This window comes from Protopterus annectens, chromosome 1.part0 (assembly GCF_019279795.1).
Source record: "Protopterus annectens isolate FY-2018-M chromosome 1.part0, PAN1.0, whole genome shotgun sequence".
Lineage (NCBI taxonomy): Eukaryota > Metazoa > Chordata > Ceratodontiformes > Protopteridae > Protopterus > Protopterus annectens.
In genome coordinates this window covers 1,415,011,870-1,415,030,436 of record NC_056725.1, presented here as the reverse complement: position 1 = coordinate 1,415,030,436, position 18,567 = coordinate 1,415,011,870, and the positions used below count along the sequence as shown (strand labels likewise).

Below are 18,567 nucleotides of genomic sequence, written 5' to 3'. Positions count from 1 at the left end.
ACCATTACAGCAGTGATGACAGGAATAGGAGCAGCACCAGTACAGCAGTGATGACATGAGTAGGAGCAGCACAAGTACAGCAGTGTTGACAGGAGAAGGAGCAGCACCAGTACAGCAGTGATGGCAGGAGTAGGAGCAGCACCGGTAGTACAGCAGTGATGACAGGAGTAGGAGTAGCACCAGTACAGCAGTGAAGATAGGAGTAGGAGCAGCACCAATACAACAGTGATGACAAAAGTAGGATCAGCACTGGTACAGCATGATGACAGGAGTAGGAGCAGCACCAGTATGGCAGTGATGATAGGAGTAGGAGCAGCACCGGTACGGCACTGATGATAGGAGTAGGGGTATTGCCAGTACAGCAGTGATGACAGGAGTAGGAGCAGCACCACTACAGCAGTGATGATAGGAGTAGGAGCAGCATTAGTGCAGCAGAGGTGACAGGAGTGAGAGAAGCACCAGTACTGGAGTGATGACAGGGGTAGGAGCAGTACCAGTACAGCAGTGATGACAGGAGTAGGAGCAGCACCAGTATGGCAGTGATGACAAGAGTACGTGCAGCACTGGTACAGCAGTGATGACAAGAATACGAGCAGCACCAGTACAGAAGTGATGACAGGAGAAGGAGCAGCTCCAATACATCAGCACAGAGTGGAGTAGTAGCAGCATCAATACAGCAGTAATGACAGGAGTAGGAGCAGCACCGGTACAGTAGTGATGATAGGAGTAGGAGCAGCATCGATAAAGCAGTGATGACAGGAGTAGGAGCAGCACCGGTACATCACTGATAACATGCGTAACAGCAGCACCAATACAGCACTGATGACAGGAGCATTAGCAGCATCAGTACAGCAGTGATGACAGGAGTAGGAGTAACCGCAGTGCAGCAGTGATGACAGGAGTAGGGGCAGCACGGGTACAGCAATGATGATAGAAGTAGGATCAGCACCAGTACAGCAGTGATGACAGGAGTAGGAGCAGCACCGATACAGCAGTGATGACAGGGGTAGATTGAGCACTGGTACAGCAGTGATGATATGAGTAGAAGCAGCACCAGTACATCAGTGATGACAGGAGTAGAAGCAGCACATACAGCAGTGATGATAGGAGTAGGAACAGCACCTACACAATAGTGATGAAAGGGGAAGGAGCAGCACCAATACAGCAGTGATGAAAGGAGTAGGAGCAGCACTACAGCAGTGATGATAGGAGTAGAAGCAGCATCAGTGCAGCAGTGATGACAGGTGTAGGAGCAACACCAGTACAGCAGCAATGACAGGATTGGGATCAGCACCAGTACAGCAATGATGATAGGAGTAGGATCAGCACCAGTACAGCAGTGATGACATGAGTAGGAGCAGCACAAGTACAGCAGTGATGACAGGAGTAGGAGCAGCACCAGTACAGCAGTGATGAGAGGAGTAGGAGTAGCACCAGTACAGCAGTGATGACAGGAGTAAGAGCAGCACCAGTACAGCAGTGATGACAGGAGTAAGAGCAGCACCAGTACAGCAGTGATGACAGGAGTAGGAGCAGCACCGGTATGGCAGTGATGACAAGAGTACGTGCAGCACTGGTACAGCAGTGATGACAGGGATAGGAGCAGCACCAGTACAAAAGTGATGAAATGAGTACGAGCAGCACCACTACAACACTGATAACAGGAGTAACAGCAGCACCAATACAGCACTGATGACAGGAGCATTAGCAGCATCAGTACAGCAGAGATGGTAGGAGTAGGAGCAGCACCAGTGCAGCAGTAATGACAGGAGTAGGAGCAGCACCAGTACAGTAGTGATTACAGGAGTAGGAGCAGCACCAGTACAGTAGTGATGACAGGAGTAGGGGCAATACCAATACAACAGTGATGGCAGAAGTAGGAGCAGCACCAGTCAACAGTGATGGCAGGAGTAGGGGCAGCACGGGTACAGCAGTGATGATAGAAGTAGGAGCAACACCAGTACAGCAGTGATGACAGGAGTAGGAGCAGCACATACAGCAGTGATGATAGGAGTAGGAACAGCACCTACACAACAGTGATGAAAGGGGAAGGAGCAGCACCTATACAGCAGTGATGAAAGGAGTAGTTGCAGCACTACAGCAGTGATAATAGGAGTAGAAGCAGCATCAGTGCAGCAGTGATGACAGGAGTAGGAGCAACACCAGTACAGCAGCGATGACAGGAGTAGGATCAGCACCAGTACAGCAATGATGACAGAAGTAGGTGCAGCACTAGTACAGCAGTGATGATAGGAATAGGAGCAGCACTGGTGCAACAGCGAAGACAGGATTAGGATCAGCACCAGTACAGCAATGATGAAAGGAGAAGCACTGTTACAGCAGTGATGAAAGGGGTAGGATCAGCACAAGTACAGCATTGATGACAAGAGTAGGAGCAGCACTGGTATAGCAGTGATGATAAGAGTAGGAGCAGCACTGGTATAGCAGTGATGAGAAGAGTAGGAGCAGCACTGGTATAGCAGTGATGAGAAGAGTAGGAGCAGCACCGGTACAGCAGTGATGACAGGAGTAGGAGCAGCACCAATTCAGCAGTTATGACAGACATAAGAGCAGCACCAGTACAGCAGTGATGACAGGAGGAGGAGCAGCACAGTACAGCAGTGATGAGAGGAGTAGGAGCAGCACCAATACAGCAGTGATGACAAGAGTAGGAGCAGCACCAGTACAGCAGTGATGACAGGAGTAGGAACAGCACTGGTATGGCACTGATGACAAGAGTAGGGGCAGCATCGGTACAGCAGTGATGACAGGAGTAGGAGCAGCACCAGTACAGCAGTGATGACAGGAGTAGCTGTAGCACCGGTACAGCAGTGATGACAGGAGTAGCAGTACCACTGGTACAACAGTGATGACAGAAGTAGGAGCACCACTGGTAAGGCAGTGATGACAAGAGTAGTAGCAGCACTGGTATGGTAGTGATGACAGGAGTAGGAGCAGTACTGGTACAGCAGTGATGACAGGTCTAAAAGCAGCACCAGTACAACAGTGATGAGATTAGTAGGAGCAGCACTAGTACAGCAGTGATGAAAAGAGTAGGAGCAGCACTAGTACAGCAGTGATGAAAAGAGTAGGAGCAGCACTAGTACAGCAGTGATGACTGGAGTAGGAACAGCAGCAGTACAGTGATGATTACGGGAGTAGGAGCAGTACCGGTACAGAAGTGATGACAGGAATAGGAGCAGCACCGGTACAGCAGTGATGATCGGAGTAGGAGCAGCACTGGTACAACATCGATGACAGGAATAGGATCAGCACCAGTACAGCATGATGAAAGGAGAAAGAACAGCATGGGTATAGCAGTGATGAAAGGAGTAGATGCAGCACCAGTACAGCAGTGATTACAGGAGTAGGAGCAGCACCGGCACAGCAGTGATGACAGGAATATGAGCAGCACTGGTACAGCAGTGATGATAGGAGTAGGAGCTGTACCAGTAGATTAGTGATGAGAAGAGTAGGAGCAGCACAGTTACAGCAATAATGAGAGGAGTAGGAGCAGCACCAGTACAGCAGTGATGACAGGAGTAGGACAGCACAATTACAGCAGTGATGACAGGAGTAGGAGCAGCACTGTTACAGCAGTGATATCAGGAGTAGGAGCAGCACCAATGGAGTAGGGATGACAGGAGTAGGAGCAGCACTGGTACGGCAGTAATGACAGGAGTAGGAACAGCACCAGTACACTATTGATGACAGGAGTAGGAGCAGCACCAATAGAGTAGTGATGACAGGAGAAAGAGCAGCACTGGTACTGCAGTGATGACAGGAGTAGGAGCAGCACCAGTACACTATTGATGACAGGAGTAGGAGCAGCACCAGTACAGCAGTGATGATAGTAGTAGTAGCAGCACCAGTTCATCAGTGATGACAGGAGTAGAGGCAGCACCTGTATACTAGTGATGACAGGAGTAGGAGCAGCACTGTTACAGTAGTGTTGACAGGAATAAGAGCAGCACTGGTACAGCAGTGGTGATAGGAGTAGAAGGAGCACCAGTACAGCAGTCATGGCAGGAGTAGAAGAAGCACCAGTACAGCAGGGAAGAGAGGAGAAGGACCAGCAGCAATACAGCAGCGGTGACAGAAGTAGGAGCAGCACTGGTACAGCAGTGATGACAGGAATAGGATCAGCACCAGTACAGAAGTGATGACATGAGTAGGAGCAGCACAAGTACAGCAGTGATGATAGGAGTAGGAACAGCACCTACACAACAGTGATGAAAGGGGAAGGAGCAGCACCTATACAGCAGTAATGAAAGGAGTAGTTGCAGCACTACAGCAGTGATAATAGGAGTAGAAGCAGCATCAGTGCAGCAGTGATGACAGGGGTAGGAGCAACACCAGTACAGCAGCGATGACAGGAGTAGGATCAGCACCAGTACAGCAATGATGACAGAAGTAGGTGCAGCACTAGTACAGCAGTGATGATAGGAATAGGAGCAGCACTGGTGCAACAGTGAAGACAGGATTAGGATCAGCACCAGTACAGCAATGATGAAAGGAGAAGCACTGTTACAGCAGTGATGAAAGGGGTAGGATCAGCACAAGTACAGCATTGATGATAAGAGTAGGAGCAGCACTGGTATAGCAGTGATGATAAGAGTAGGAGCAGCACTGGTATAGCAGTGATGAGAAGAGTAGGAGCAGCACCGGTACAGCAGTGATGACAGGAGCAGGAGCAGCACCAATTCAGCAGTTATGACAGACATAAGAGCAGCACCAGTACAGCAGTGATGACAGGAGTATGAGCAGCACCAATACAGCAGTGATGACAAGAGTAGGAGCAGCACCAGTATAGCAGTGATGACAGCAGTAGGAACAGCACTGGTATGGCACTGATGACAAGAGTAGGGGCAGCATCGGTACAGCAGTGATGACAGGAGTAGGAGCAGCACCAGTACAGCAGTGATGACAGGAGTAGCTGTAGCACCGGTACAGCAGTGATGACAGGAGTAGTAGTACCACTGGTACAACAGTGATGACAGAAGTAGGAGCACCACTGGTAAGGCAGTGATGACAAGAGTAGTAGCAGCACTGGTATGGTAGTGATGACAGGAGTAGGAGCAGTACTGGTACAGCAGTGATGACAGGACTAAAAGCAGCACCAGTACAACAGTGATGAGATTAGTAGGAGCAGCACTAGTACAGCAGTGATGAAAAGAGTAGGAGCAGCACTAGTACAGCAGTGATGAAAAGAGTAGGAGCAGCACTAGTACAGCAGTGATGACTGGAGTAGGAACAGCAGCAGTACAGTGATGATTACGGGAGTAGGAGCAGTACCGGTACAGCAGTGATGACAGGAATAGGAGCAGCACCGGTACAGCAGTGATGATCGGAGTAGGAGCAGCACTGGTACAACATCGATGACAGGAATAGGATCAGCACCAGTACAGCATGATGAAAGGAGAAAGAACAGCATGGGTATAGCAGTGATGAAAGGAGTAGATGCAGCACCAGTACAGCAGTGATTACAGGAGTAGGAGCAGCACTGGCACAGCAGTGATGACAGGAATATGAGCAGCACTGGTACAGCAGTGATGATAGGAGTAGGAGCTGTACCAGTAGATTAGTGATGAGAAGAGTAGGAGCAGCACAGTTGCAGCAATAATGAGAGGAGTAGGAGCAGCACCAGTACAGCAGTGATGACAGGAGTAGGACAGCACAATTACAGCAGTGATGACAGGAGTAGGAGCAGCACTGTTACAGCAGTGATGTCAGGAGTAGGAGCAGCACCAATGGAGTAGGGATGACAGGGGTAGGAGCAGCACTGGTACGGCAGTAATGACAGGGGTAGGAGCAGCACCAGTACACTATTGATGACAGGAGTAGGAGCAGCACCAATACAGTAGTGATGACAGGAGAAAGAGCAGCACTGGTACGGCAGTGATGACAGGAGTAGGAGCAGCACCAGTACACTATTGATGACAGGAGTAAGAGCAGCACCACTACAGCAGTGATGATAGTAGTAGTAGCAGCACCAGTTCATCAGTGATGACAGGAGTAGGGGCAGCACCTGTATACTAGTGATGACAGGAGTAGGAGCAACACTGTTACAGTAGTGTTGACAGGAATAAGAGCAGCACTGGTACAGCAGTGGTGATAGGAGTAGAAGGAGCACCAGTACAGCAGTCATGGCAGGAGTAGAAGAAGCACCAGTACAGCAGGGAAGAGAGGAGTAGGACCAGCAGCAATACAGCAGTGGTGACAGAAGTAGGAGCAGCACTGGTACAGCAGTGATGACAGGAGTAGGAGCAGCACCAGTACAGCAGTGATGACATGAGTAGGAGTAGCACCAGTGCAGCAGTGATGACAGGAGTAGGGGCAGCACCAATACAGCAATGATGGCAGAAGTAGAAGCAACAGCAATACAGCAGTGATGACAGGACTAGGAGCAGCACTGGTACAGCAGTGATGATAGAAGTAGGAGCAACACCGGTACAGTAATGACAGGAGTAGCAGCCGCACCGTTACATCAGTGATGGCAGGAGTAGGAACAGCACCGGTACAACAGCAATGAAAGGAGCAGGAGCAGCATGTACAGCAGTAATGATAGAAGTAGAAGCAGTGCCTGCACAACAGTGATGACAAGAGTAGGAGCAGCACTGGTACAGCAGTGAGGACAGCAGTAGGAGCACCACCAGTTCAGCAGTGATGACAGGAGTAGCTGCAGCACCAGTACAGTAGGGATGAGAGGAGTAGTAGTACCACCAGTCCAGCAGTGATGACAGGAGTAGGAGCAGCACCAACACAGCAGTGATGACAGGAGTAGTAGCAGCACTGGTACGGCAGGGATGACAGGGGTAGGAGCAGCACCGGTACAGCAGTGATGACAGGAGTAAGAGCAGCACCAGTACAGCAGTGCTGAGATTAGTAGGAGCAGCACCCGCAGAGCAGTGATGAAAGGAGAAGGAGCAGCACCGGTACAGCAGTTATGAAAGGGGTAGAAACAGGACCAGTACAACAGTGATGACTGAAGTAGGAGCAGCAGCATTACAGCAGTGATGAGAATAGTAGGAGCAGCACCAGTGCTGCAGTGGTGACAGGAGTTGGAGCAGCACCAGTACAGCAGTGATGACAGGAGTAGGAGCAGCACCAGTACAGCAGTGATGACAGGAGTAGGAGCAGCACTGGTGTGGCAGTGATGATAGGAGTAGGAGCAGAACCAGTATGGCAGTGATGACAGGAGAAGGAGCAGAACCAGTATGGCAGTGATGACAGGAGAAGGAGCAGCACCAGTGCAGCAGTGATGAGAGGAGTAGGAGCAGCACCAGTATAGCAGAGGAGAGGAGTAGGAGTACCAATACAGCAGTGATGACAGGAGTAGGATCAGCACCAGTACAGCAGTGATGACAGCAGTAGCAGCAGCAGCAGTACAGCAGTGATGAGAGAAGTAGGAGCAGCACTGGTAGAGCAGAGATGACAGGAGTAGGAGCAGCACCGGTATGGCAGTGATAACAGGACTATGAGCAGCACTGGTACAGGAGTGATGACCAGAGTAGAAGCAGCACCAGTACAGCAGTGATGAGAGGAGCAGGAGCAGCACCAGTACAGCAGTGATGACAGGAGTAGAAGCAGTACCAGTACAGCAGGGATGAAAGGAGTAGGAGCAGCACCAGTACAGCAGTGATGAAAGGAGTAAGAGCAGCACTGGTACAGCAGTGATGATGAGTGTAGGAGCAGCAATGGTATGGCAGTGATGACAGGAGAATGAGCTGCACTGGTACATGTGTGATGACACAAGTAGGAGCAGCACCCATATAGCAGCAAAGAGAGGAGTAGGAACAGCACCAATACAGCATTGATGACAATAGAAGGAGCAGCACCAGTACAGCAGTGATGAGGCAAGTAGGTGCAGCACTGGTACAACAGTGATGACAGGAGAAGGAGCAGCTGCAGTACAGCACTAATGACAGGAATAGGAGCAGCATCACTACAGCCATGATAATAGGAGTAAAAGCTGCACCAGTGCAGCAGTATTGACAGGAGTAGGAGCAGCACCAGTGCAGCAGTGATGACAGGAGTAGGAGCAGCATCAATAAAGCAGTGATGACAGTAGTAGGAACAGCACTGGTACATCACTGATAACAGGAGTAACAGCAGCACCAATACAGCACTGATGACAGCAGCATTAGCAGCATCAGTACAGCAGAGATGATAGGAGTAGGAGAAGCACCAGTGCAGCAGTAATGACAGGAGTAGGAGCAGCACCAGTGCAGCAGTGATGACAGGAGTAGGAGCAGCACCAGTGCAGCAGTGATGACAGCAGTAGGAGCAGCACCAGTACAGCAGTGATGACAGGAGTAGGAGGAGCAACAGTACAGCACTGGTGACAGGATTAGGAGCCGCACTGGTACAGGAGTGATGACATGAGTAGGAGCAGCACCTGTACAGCAGTGATGAGATGAGTAGGAGCAACACAGTTACAGCAGTGATGACAGGAGCAGAAGCAGCACCGGTACAGTAGTGATGACAGGAGTAGGAGCAGCATCAGTACAGCAGTAATTAAAGGAGTAGGAGCAGCACAGTTACAGCAGTGATGACATGATTAGGGGCAGCACCAATAACAGCAGTGATGAGAGAAGTAGGAGCAGCACTGCTAGAGCAGTTATGAGAGGAGTAGGAGCTGCACCTGTATAGCAGTGATGATAGGTCTAGGAGCAGCAGTGGTATGGCAGTGATGACAGGAATATGAGCTGCACCAGTGCAGGAGCGATGACAGGAGTACAAGCAGCACCACTACAGTGGTGATGAGAGATGTAGGAGCAGCACCAGTACAGCAGTGATGAGAGAGTAGGAGCAGCACCAGTGCAGCAGTGATGACATGAGTAGGAGCAGCACCAGTACTGCAATGATGAGAGGAATAGGAGCAGCACCAGTACAGCATTGATGACAGGAGTAGGAGGAGCACCAGCACAGCAGGGAAGAGAGGAGTAGAAGCAGCAGCAATACAGCAGTAATGCAAGGAGTAGGCGCAGCACTGGTACAGCAGTGATGACAGGAATAGGAGCAGCACCACTACAGCAGTGATATGAGCAGCACCAGTGCAGCAGTGATGACAGGAATAGGGGCAGCACCAATACAGCAGTGATGACAGGTCTAGGAGCAGCACCGGTACAGCAGTGTTGATAGACATAGGAGCAACACTGGTACAGTAATGACAAGAATAGAAGCCACACTGTTACAGCAGTGATGACAGGAGTAGGAACAGCACTGGTACAGCAGTGATGATATGAGTAGGAGCAGCACCGGTGCAGTGGTGATTACAGGAGTAGGTGCAGCACATACAGCAGTGGTGATAGAAGTAGGAGCAGTGCCCGCACATCAGTGATGACAAGATTAGGAGCAGCACTGGTACAGCAGTGAGGACAGGAGTAGGAGGAGCAATTATATAGCAGTGATGACAGGAGTTGGAGCAGCACCAGTACAGCAGTGATGAGAAGATTAGGAGCAGCACAGTTATAGCAGTGATGACAGGAGCAGGAGCAGCAATGGTACAGCAGTGATGACAGGAGCAGGAGCAGCACAGTTACAGCAGTGATGGCAGAAGTAGGGGCAGCACCAATACAGCAGTGATGAGAGAAGTAGAAGCAGCACTGGTAGAGCAGTGATGAGAGGAGTAGGAGCAGCACCTGTACAGCAGTGATGATAGGTGTAGGAGCAGCAATGGTATGGCAGTGTTGACAGGAATATGAGCTGCACTGTTACAGGAGTAATGACAGGAGTAGGAGCAGCACCAATACAGCGGTGATGAGAGGAGTAGGAGCTTCAAACTAGAATATGACCTATATATATATATATATATATATATATATATATATATATATATATATATAGTGGCCCAGGAAAATTATTTTCTTGGGTGGCGAAAGCCAGGGTTTTGGCTAGGCTCGTCTCTTATCATATTCTCATTCCCTTAGTAATAGATCATAAATTACTTATACGACTACTCTTTGCTGCTAACAAGATACCAAATAGTTACTTTAGGAATTATGAGGAGGAAATTAGAGTGCAATACTGCAACATTAATTTTAGAGTGTCAGACTTTTTTTTTTTAAGTTCTAAATGATGCAGAGAATGAGATGGAGATACTGTATGTTTTTTATTACAATAAAAACTTGTAAATATGAAATATGAATGTAAAGAGGCAATGCAACTATAATTCTACTATCAAAATTAGCAAAGATTCTTATCCTAAGGAATGTACATCATTTTAATAGAATATTATATGTATACAACTTAAAGATTTCTTTTTATGTCTGTATATGACAAGAATCTCTGATTTGTATCTAATACCAAAAATAACTTAGCGTTCAGTATAGATGAGAACACTTTTTTCAACTATAAATGTTGAGCAGCATTCTCAATTAATTTATTCAGATTTTGCAGATCAATGCAGATATAACGGTTGTCATGTTTTAATACAGTTGTTGTTGTGTCTTTCGGCTTTTTCCCGGTTAGGGGTCGCCACAGCGGAACTCCAGTCTGCTAATGATTGGCAGTAGATTTTTATGTGCCGAGTTGCCGGCCCTGATGCACAACCTTCAACGAAGGTGCGCCCATTCACGCATGTCTCCACACAGAAGACGTTCTAGCTGAGAATAGAACAGGACAACGTCTTACTGTGAGGTGACAACACTACCGCAGCACCACCACCGCAGTTAACTTAGCATTTATTCATTCTGTTGTTTCTTTCTGTACAGTTGAGATTTCCATTTGGTTCATTTCATACTAATTTCATACTCATTTCTCCTTTTTATAGCCACTGTTACTTTCCTTTCCTGGTAGTATGCTCCAAGCTTTTAAATATGTCAGCGTGGCCGTACAAGTTATTCCTGCTATGGCATTGTACTCTATTGAAGATTGGTGGGTAACTGTGCAATTGATCCTGTGGACATTTTCGCTATACTTGTACACTGTGGCTATATTTCACCACAACCAACTTCTCACAACTCTAATGAAATGAAAAATTAGGTAAATTAGTCTTCTTATCTAGTATTACCTGAAAGAGGATCTTATACTTACTACTTCTTTTTCTTTTAATGTCAATGATTCTTAATCCAATGGCTTTATTTGGTATCCTGTTTATGTCAATGAAGTACACATTTTTATTTTAGTGAATTTCAACTCAGTGACATAAAAGTTTTTTTTTCTGGCATAATATTTCATTCTTTCCCTTTTTGTAATTTAAATTCAGTATTTTGTTTATTAATTCTCAGCTTTTCTTGTCAGTAGATTAGGATTTTTGTTGCATTGCCTCTTTACTTTCTTATTTCATAGCATCAGCTCTTTTTATGTTAACAGTGTTTAGTTTATTTTCATATTTTGACACACTAACATTTACATTCTTTTGAACATTCTTATTTTTCATACATTGTTGCAAAATGATTCTTTCTGTCACAGCTTCTACAAAGCTGAATAATACTGTCCATTTCCTATATTTGTGCATATAGCTGTAGTAAGTACAGGAGGCTTCTACTTCAAATGCACCATACTTTGAGCACCTTACTGCTTTCTTTTTCATTACCGCTACTTTTATTGGGAATTTTCACTTTGTACTTCACTTTTACATTATTTAGTCCACATTTTGTTTTACACACTTCCATTTTCCTAGTTAATTAATTTAACTTTGTTGTTGTTGTGTCTTTTTGGCTTTTCCCGGTTAGGGATCGCCACAGCGGAACTCCGGTCCGCTAATGATTGGTAGCTAAGTTTTACATGCCGAGTTACCAGCCCTGATGCACAACCTTCAATGAAGGTACGCCCATTCATGCATGTGCCTACGCAGAAGACGCTCTAGCTGAGAATCGAACCAGACAGCGTCTTACTGCGAGGCGACAACGCTACCGTAGCACCACCACCGCGGATCAATTTTATTCACTCTATATACATTCCCAGCTTCTGAAAATGTCAGATCTCTTTCTCTTAAAAGCCACATTTTTGTTTGATAATTTATCTTACTACAAACTATTCTTGCTGTTATCAATTAATCATGCAACTGACCAGTCTACTGTTCAGCTTGGTAACAAAAGCATATACATTTTTCTGATTTATTATAAAGAATAAATGAGGAAAAATGAATGATTTCTTTAAAGCTTTATTTCTATATTCACACTAATTCCTGAGCCTATCTGTTATTGGGGCTGTTTTTTTTTCTTCCATTTCTTGAAATATGAAAGTGTTAAATACCTACAAGGCAATGAGCAAAAAAGTAACATATTGTATCTATTTAGTCTTCTTGGCTATTGCACTACCTGTGAGAAGAAAAGTGAATTTCTGGAACCACAACTTTTATTTTTCTGCTAAATTGTTTTGCAGTGAGAGAATTATTGGTGGTTATGGATGGACCACCTTTCCTTTAAGAGAATAAAATACATTAAAGGCTTGTCTCAACTTAAAAAAAAAAATAAATGCATTTCTAGTTATTAGTTTTATTTTTTCATTACAGAATGATCATCAGACAAAAATAAATATTTTTTTTCACTTCTGACATAATATAGTATTCATAATGGCTTTTGGAGTGCTCAGATTACTTATATGTTTAACTTGTCTCAATGAGATCTTTACTGTGACTGCTTTACTGCAACAACACATGACATATACTCCTCAATACTATTACAACCCAATTTTTAAAGCTATATGTTACAACAGGTAGTAGAAAATAATATGTTCTGTCACTGCATGCTGTATAAAACCTAAATACTGTTTAAAAAAAAAAAACAGGACTCTGACAATTTTAGTAATTTCTTGTTACAGTTATTTTCTTTTCAGACTGGCTACAAAGAAGACTCTGAATTTTAATAAAAAAATAATAACGCAAAGGAAACAAGCAAAGCTGGAATTACAAGATTCATATAATACTGTGAAGTCAAATTGAAAACTGAAGCAATATGTCTGCACTTTGTTTCACTTATTAAGCTTATTAAATAGCTTACATTTATAGAACTGTTGGATTTCCACTGTTGAAGTTTAAATTCTGTGTTTTCCTTCACTGTTGTCATCTGGTGGCGAAGTCTTTCAATTTGCTCTTCAAGTTCTCGAACCTGTCTTCGATATCTGTCTTTGTCTGACAAACACTGGGAATACTGCTGCTGTAGTGTGTCAAGATTTATAATGGCCTGTCAAAAGAAAATATCAATCTTTTGTTTGTATACATATACATATGCATATAGATAGCTAGATGGATATAAGTTCTTTTTTTGGAAAAGCTGTTCTACTAACAATAATATATATTAAAACTATAGGGTATACATGCATTAAATAGATTGACCACTGTAGATTTAAATATGGTAATCACGAAATTTAGAATGTGAGTATAAAAGAGAGAACCCGGCATCAGTTTTCCCAAATGTTTACAGGTACTTACAGTATTCATAACCTCCAAAGTATAGTATTTGTTGCTAAGAGAGCAATAAGGAATTTGTTGCTGAATGTACACATGGAGCAGTACCCGTTGGAGAGCTACTGTCCAAGGTGCTACTTGAATTCACCCACAGCTACAGCTATTTATGCCTTTTCTTAATCATACATTGCAGAAAGTAAATGTGCATTCCATAGAAGTAGAAAAGTTACCAAGTTTCTTTCTTTTTCAACCTCTTCCAGCTGAGACAGAAGAGTGTTTGCTCGTTGCTTGTACATTTCACAGTCATTTTCTAGTGTCTGTTTTCGAAGATCTAGACTAGCCTTTTCTTCTAGATACTGCAAAATAAAAAAATAAAAAATAAGTAAAAAAAAACTGTGACCAAACTAATTCTGTAGTAACTGAGAAAAGCATTCACAACAGGAATGTTCTTAGAAGAAGTGAAGGAAGGGCCACATGAAGCTGTACAATGTTCTGCTTCTCAAGTTTGGTGAACATTTCTGCATAAACTGTTTATTTAAGTGAGTATGACATTTCATTGCTGCAGAATGACAAATGCAGAGAAACAGTGCTGCTATGTTTGTTAACTAATAGCTATTTTTGAGCATGCTAACTGCCTTCCCTGGGCAATTCAATGGGCTTGCCCAACTTAATATTAAAGGAACTACCTAATGGAATTTTTGAGACATTTTCATGAGTATATGACAATTTTAACAGGTGGCTGACTGACATTTGCATTTCTCTCTTGCATAGAAAACTACCCACCAGTTTGGAAAACTGTAAAGTGCAAAGAAATGCACTTGAAAAAGGGCAAACAAACATTTGAATCATTTGTTAACCACAAAAGTCCACTGAATAAATGTCTCTTTTCAGGGATGACCCATCAGCACTGACTCGTTAAATGATTTGATCAGAGTCACGTAGTGGGCAAATGGAGTTAGAAGGAACCAAATCCTGTGTGCTTCACTTCAGGAAGCAGCATGTTAACCACTCAGAGCTTTAATCCTCTTCAGTAAATGCCAGGCCTTGCATGCCCACTGGGTTCAAGATCCTTTAATGCAAAAAGATACCCTGAAAACTACTGACTAGCAAATGACACGTTGCTTTAAACAAGAACATAGCTACTATGACATATTGTGACTTGGGAAAACAATGAACTCAACAGTGATTGAAGTGCTGGATATGAAGTACAGGAAGGTGTGTCTTTTGTAAGGAATAAGAAAGTGGTAGGCAGAAATGGGTCACCACTCAAACCCAACATACAAAAAAAAAAAAAAAAAAAAAAAAAAAACTTGAATAGAAGTCTGCTAGTGACCATCAATATGCAGATGAAGAAAAACCTCCAGTGAAAGAGAAACCTCCAGATATGTAATAGTCTGGTCACCTTTCCATCTTACTTGGGATATACAAGCAACATGTCAGCTAATGAGGTTCAGAGGCCCATTTCAAGAGGCAAAGGCATTTGATTCAAACCCTCTAATGGTTAGACTAAGCAGCTGCTATGAAGAAGCTCTACAGAAATTACATAGTGCAATAAAAGCTGAACACAATATGATTTATTATGATGACTCAGCAGCTGAAGGTCTTAGATGATACCAGAAAGCAACATTTTGTGTGACAGCATTTTTGTAATGTGAAAGCCACTGTACCTCTATGTACTGTTGTGCCTTCACACCCACTAGCAAAGACATTCTAACTAAATTTTATTTCTGTAAGTGTAACATTGGAATTGATGTAGGCTAATAGGAGGGCTGTCAGACAAAGGTTACAGTGGGTCTTGCCTCTACAAAAAACATGGCTATGATACATCTTATCTTTTTTAATTTCATGTTACAGTGCTGCACTAGTATAAGCTGTAGTATGTTTTGAAGGTATTTGTTGGGGAATTTGAATATATTTATCTGTTTCTCTCTCCCTCTCTATATCTATCTATCTATCTAGCTATATATATATATATATATATATATATATATATATATATATATACACACACATATATCTAGAAATGCACAGACACACATGCCTTCTCACTCCAAGTACTGGGCAACACAGCAGTGGCAACACCTTGTAAGTCTCTTCCTTTGCCAATAATGTATTTACAACAATACAAAGTATAGATCACCGCCAATCATGAGCGGACAGGTGATCCGCTGTGGTAACCCCTAACCGGGAAAAACCAAAAGAAGAAGAAGAAGACAACAAAGTATAGATCACCAGAGCTAAGTAAAGAACTTCTAAGATGTGATGATGTGAGGTATTGCCAGCTATGCCAGGAGAAGTAGGCCAGTGGATGTGTAACATATGCCAGCATATGTAGCTGGAGTTTTATAAAGAATTTTATGTCATTTGACTATTTCACTGATTTATACAGATGCTTGTGTTAAAAATGTACTTGTAAAGTTGCTTGTGATAAAAATGCATCAACAGTGGGTCCTGCTGGGCAGAAAAAGAGATGCATGTATGTCAGACAGTTTTATTACAATTGATTAAATGAATATATTGTAACAGACGATACTGGAAGAGAAGAAATTAATCTCAGTCCAGATAACTTTGAAAAATAGTCTGAAATTAAATTACCTGGTTTAGGCTATAAAGATTGTATCTTACAGTTCTGATTGCAGACAGAGATGAAATGTCTGTGAAAACCAGGACGAGGAATCCTGCTCTATTGTCCTTAGCAGTGAACTAATTGCTACCCAGGAAGGGTGGAAGTGTTGAAATGGTTTTATGGCTTCCAGATGCTATAACACATCTTAGCAAAGCTATATCTGTGTATGGTAACACATATGTGCGAGATTTTGGTTCAGTTTCTTGTAAAGGGGGGGTAGTATGGGAGCCAAAGGTGAGATGACCAGATGTATGTGATGTCATTCTGCAATCCAGCACTGAAATTATGGTTTAATACTAGATGAGGCAGAAGTCTAAGAGCAGTTTGTTTTTAAACCTGACAAAGGAGAACCACTCATCTACATCATGTTACCTTGCTTTAGTAAGTAACCAGGGAATAGTAATTCTTTAGATCAGTCAGGAAAATATAGTGGCATTAGTTATGTGCTGTATTTATCTGTGTGAATATATTCATCTATGTTATTTTTAATATTTCCTGTGACTGAAACGCTGGTGTTTATTGTACATAGATATTCGGTATTTTCATGTTCTTTTATTATTTATTTTTAAATATATTTAAACTTTTCATTGTGTATGGTCATTTGGAGAATATTTTAATATTTGAGAGTACTTATATTTATTTAGTGATGACACTGTTGCAGCTCCTAAAAGCCTTATTGTATTGGTCAAACACTACCATTTGTATTAGTATTAATTTTACTCAGTATAATTGGGTACCTGCCTTAGAGCAGCTGGCTGGTGGCAGTGTCACTATCTTATAGCCTGGCAGAAGGAAGCATAGCTACTAAATATGTGCCAGCCTTTCCCAGGTGTGTGTGTGTATATGTGAACATCAAATCACATAGACTGCGTGTGTCATCTGCTTGGAGCAGGAACACAGAGCACTGGTTTCACAGAGAGATTGGTGGAGGACTTGGCTTGGACACTTGGCTGAGGACTCAACTCTACAGCTGTGCCAGTGGGGAGTCTTATTGGGAGCCTAGAGAGAGAAAGAGGGAAACCCAGCCCCCAGACTAAGTGTGTTCCCTGTGTACTCTTAAGAAAAATTTTACTTGGTGCAAAGAGCTGCATCTGGAAATACTGTGTGTATCTATTTTGTTCCAAGTGAACATCTCTCACCAGTGTCAGTGTTGAGGATATAGGCTACTTGATTACTGACCTACATCAGGGATGTCACATAAGACACAGTTCATTACTGCATTGCTGCATACAGTAGAAAACACAGTCCTTGAGAAGTCAAATAAGGAGGGCTGTACTATCATTATCCTCCAGTCAGAACACTGCACAAAAATGGTAGCCAATTTTATGAAGTTCATATTGTTGGAGGAAAGTTTCACTATTTATTTCAGACCACCTGTAAGGACAGAGCCACTGCCATAAAATATAAAACTGTGTGCAGTAATAGCATAGTTTTTTCTGCACCACAGAACTATTTAAGGCAATGCTGAGGTCTGTGCTCTTGCTCTTAGGAGGTGGACTCCTGTAACTGTCAGCACTGGGCCACAATGTATATTAAAATGATGTATTTCTTGTTTATCTGGAGTATGGAAGGAATGGTACTATCTATACCAAAAAGCAAATATGGAAACATTAATGAGAATGTAAAGCCATTCAAAAGGAAAGCTATATATACTCACAACTGTACTGACATCAGTACTCATAGTAGCTTATGCCTAGAGGCAAACACTATATAAATACAAGCCTGGTAAAGATACTTATACACAATAACTGTGACATACGTGGTGAGTAATCCTATTATAGCTTACAGCAAGAGGAATGTCCAAATGTGTGGACTGTAGCTATGTAATTATGCATATGTCTAGTATCAGTTAACATACACAATGCATCAAGTAGTATGTAAACTAGATGGTGCAATTGTTACAGAGTCTCAAAACAAAAAAGACTAAAGGTCATTTGAGTGGATTAAGTACTACACTCTTACAGTAGGATCTACATAAATATAAGGTTACAGGCTGCACACAAGACAAATAATATATATATATATATATATATATATATATGAGAAGGAAACCAGTCTGGTGGACCCCTGCCATGAACTGGTTATACAACAAAAGGAGGAAACTAGTTCAGAATAAAAAGCATATTCCCAAGAAGGAAAGACATCCCTGATCAGTATCAGTAAGAAACTAAGGTCCCTCATAAAATCATCCAAGGCTAACTTCAAAAGAAAAATAGCCAAGGATTCGAAAGATAACCACAAAGCCTTCTTTAGCTATGTCAAAAATCTAAGTGGCAACTCACAGATATGCTCTGAGCTAGTGCAAAATAGCACAAAATATACTGAACCTACTGATATTGCCAACATCCTGGCAGACAGATTCAGTGCAAACTTCACCTCCTTCTCACCTTCAAAAGGGCCCACAGCAATACCAGAAAAGTGTAGTGTCCTGGAAATCACAGAAGTACAGGTGAAAACAGCCCTTTCAAAAGTCAAAAACACAGCATCAGTGGGGCCAGATGTTGTCCTAGGCTGTGACTTGCCTAAACTACAGAACGAACTAAGCCCCCACCTAAACATGCAGTTCAACCTCAACCTCTCCACAGGC

The 18,567-nt window shown here is 43.4% G+C and overlaps 1 protein-coding gene across 3 annotated transcripts in view; it reads right to left on the bottom strand.

The window, feature by feature from the left end:
* The window catches only part of CARD10 (caspase recruitment domain family member 10), a 738,524-nt gene that overhangs the window by 253,359 nt on the left and 466,598 nt on the right, over nt 1-18,567 (bottom strand). For all 3 annotated transcript variants that reach the window (XM_044067420.1, XM_044067404.1, XM_044067414.1), the window contains exons 7-8: nt 13,585-13,710; nt 12,948-13,130 (exon numbers count right to left, since the gene is read on the bottom strand). In XM_044067420.1, coding sequence (XP_043923355.1) covers nt 12,948-13,130; nt 13,585-13,710 — 309 coding nt within the window. The remainder of the gene's footprint in view (nt 1-12,947; nt 13,131-13,584; nt 13,711-18,567) is intronic.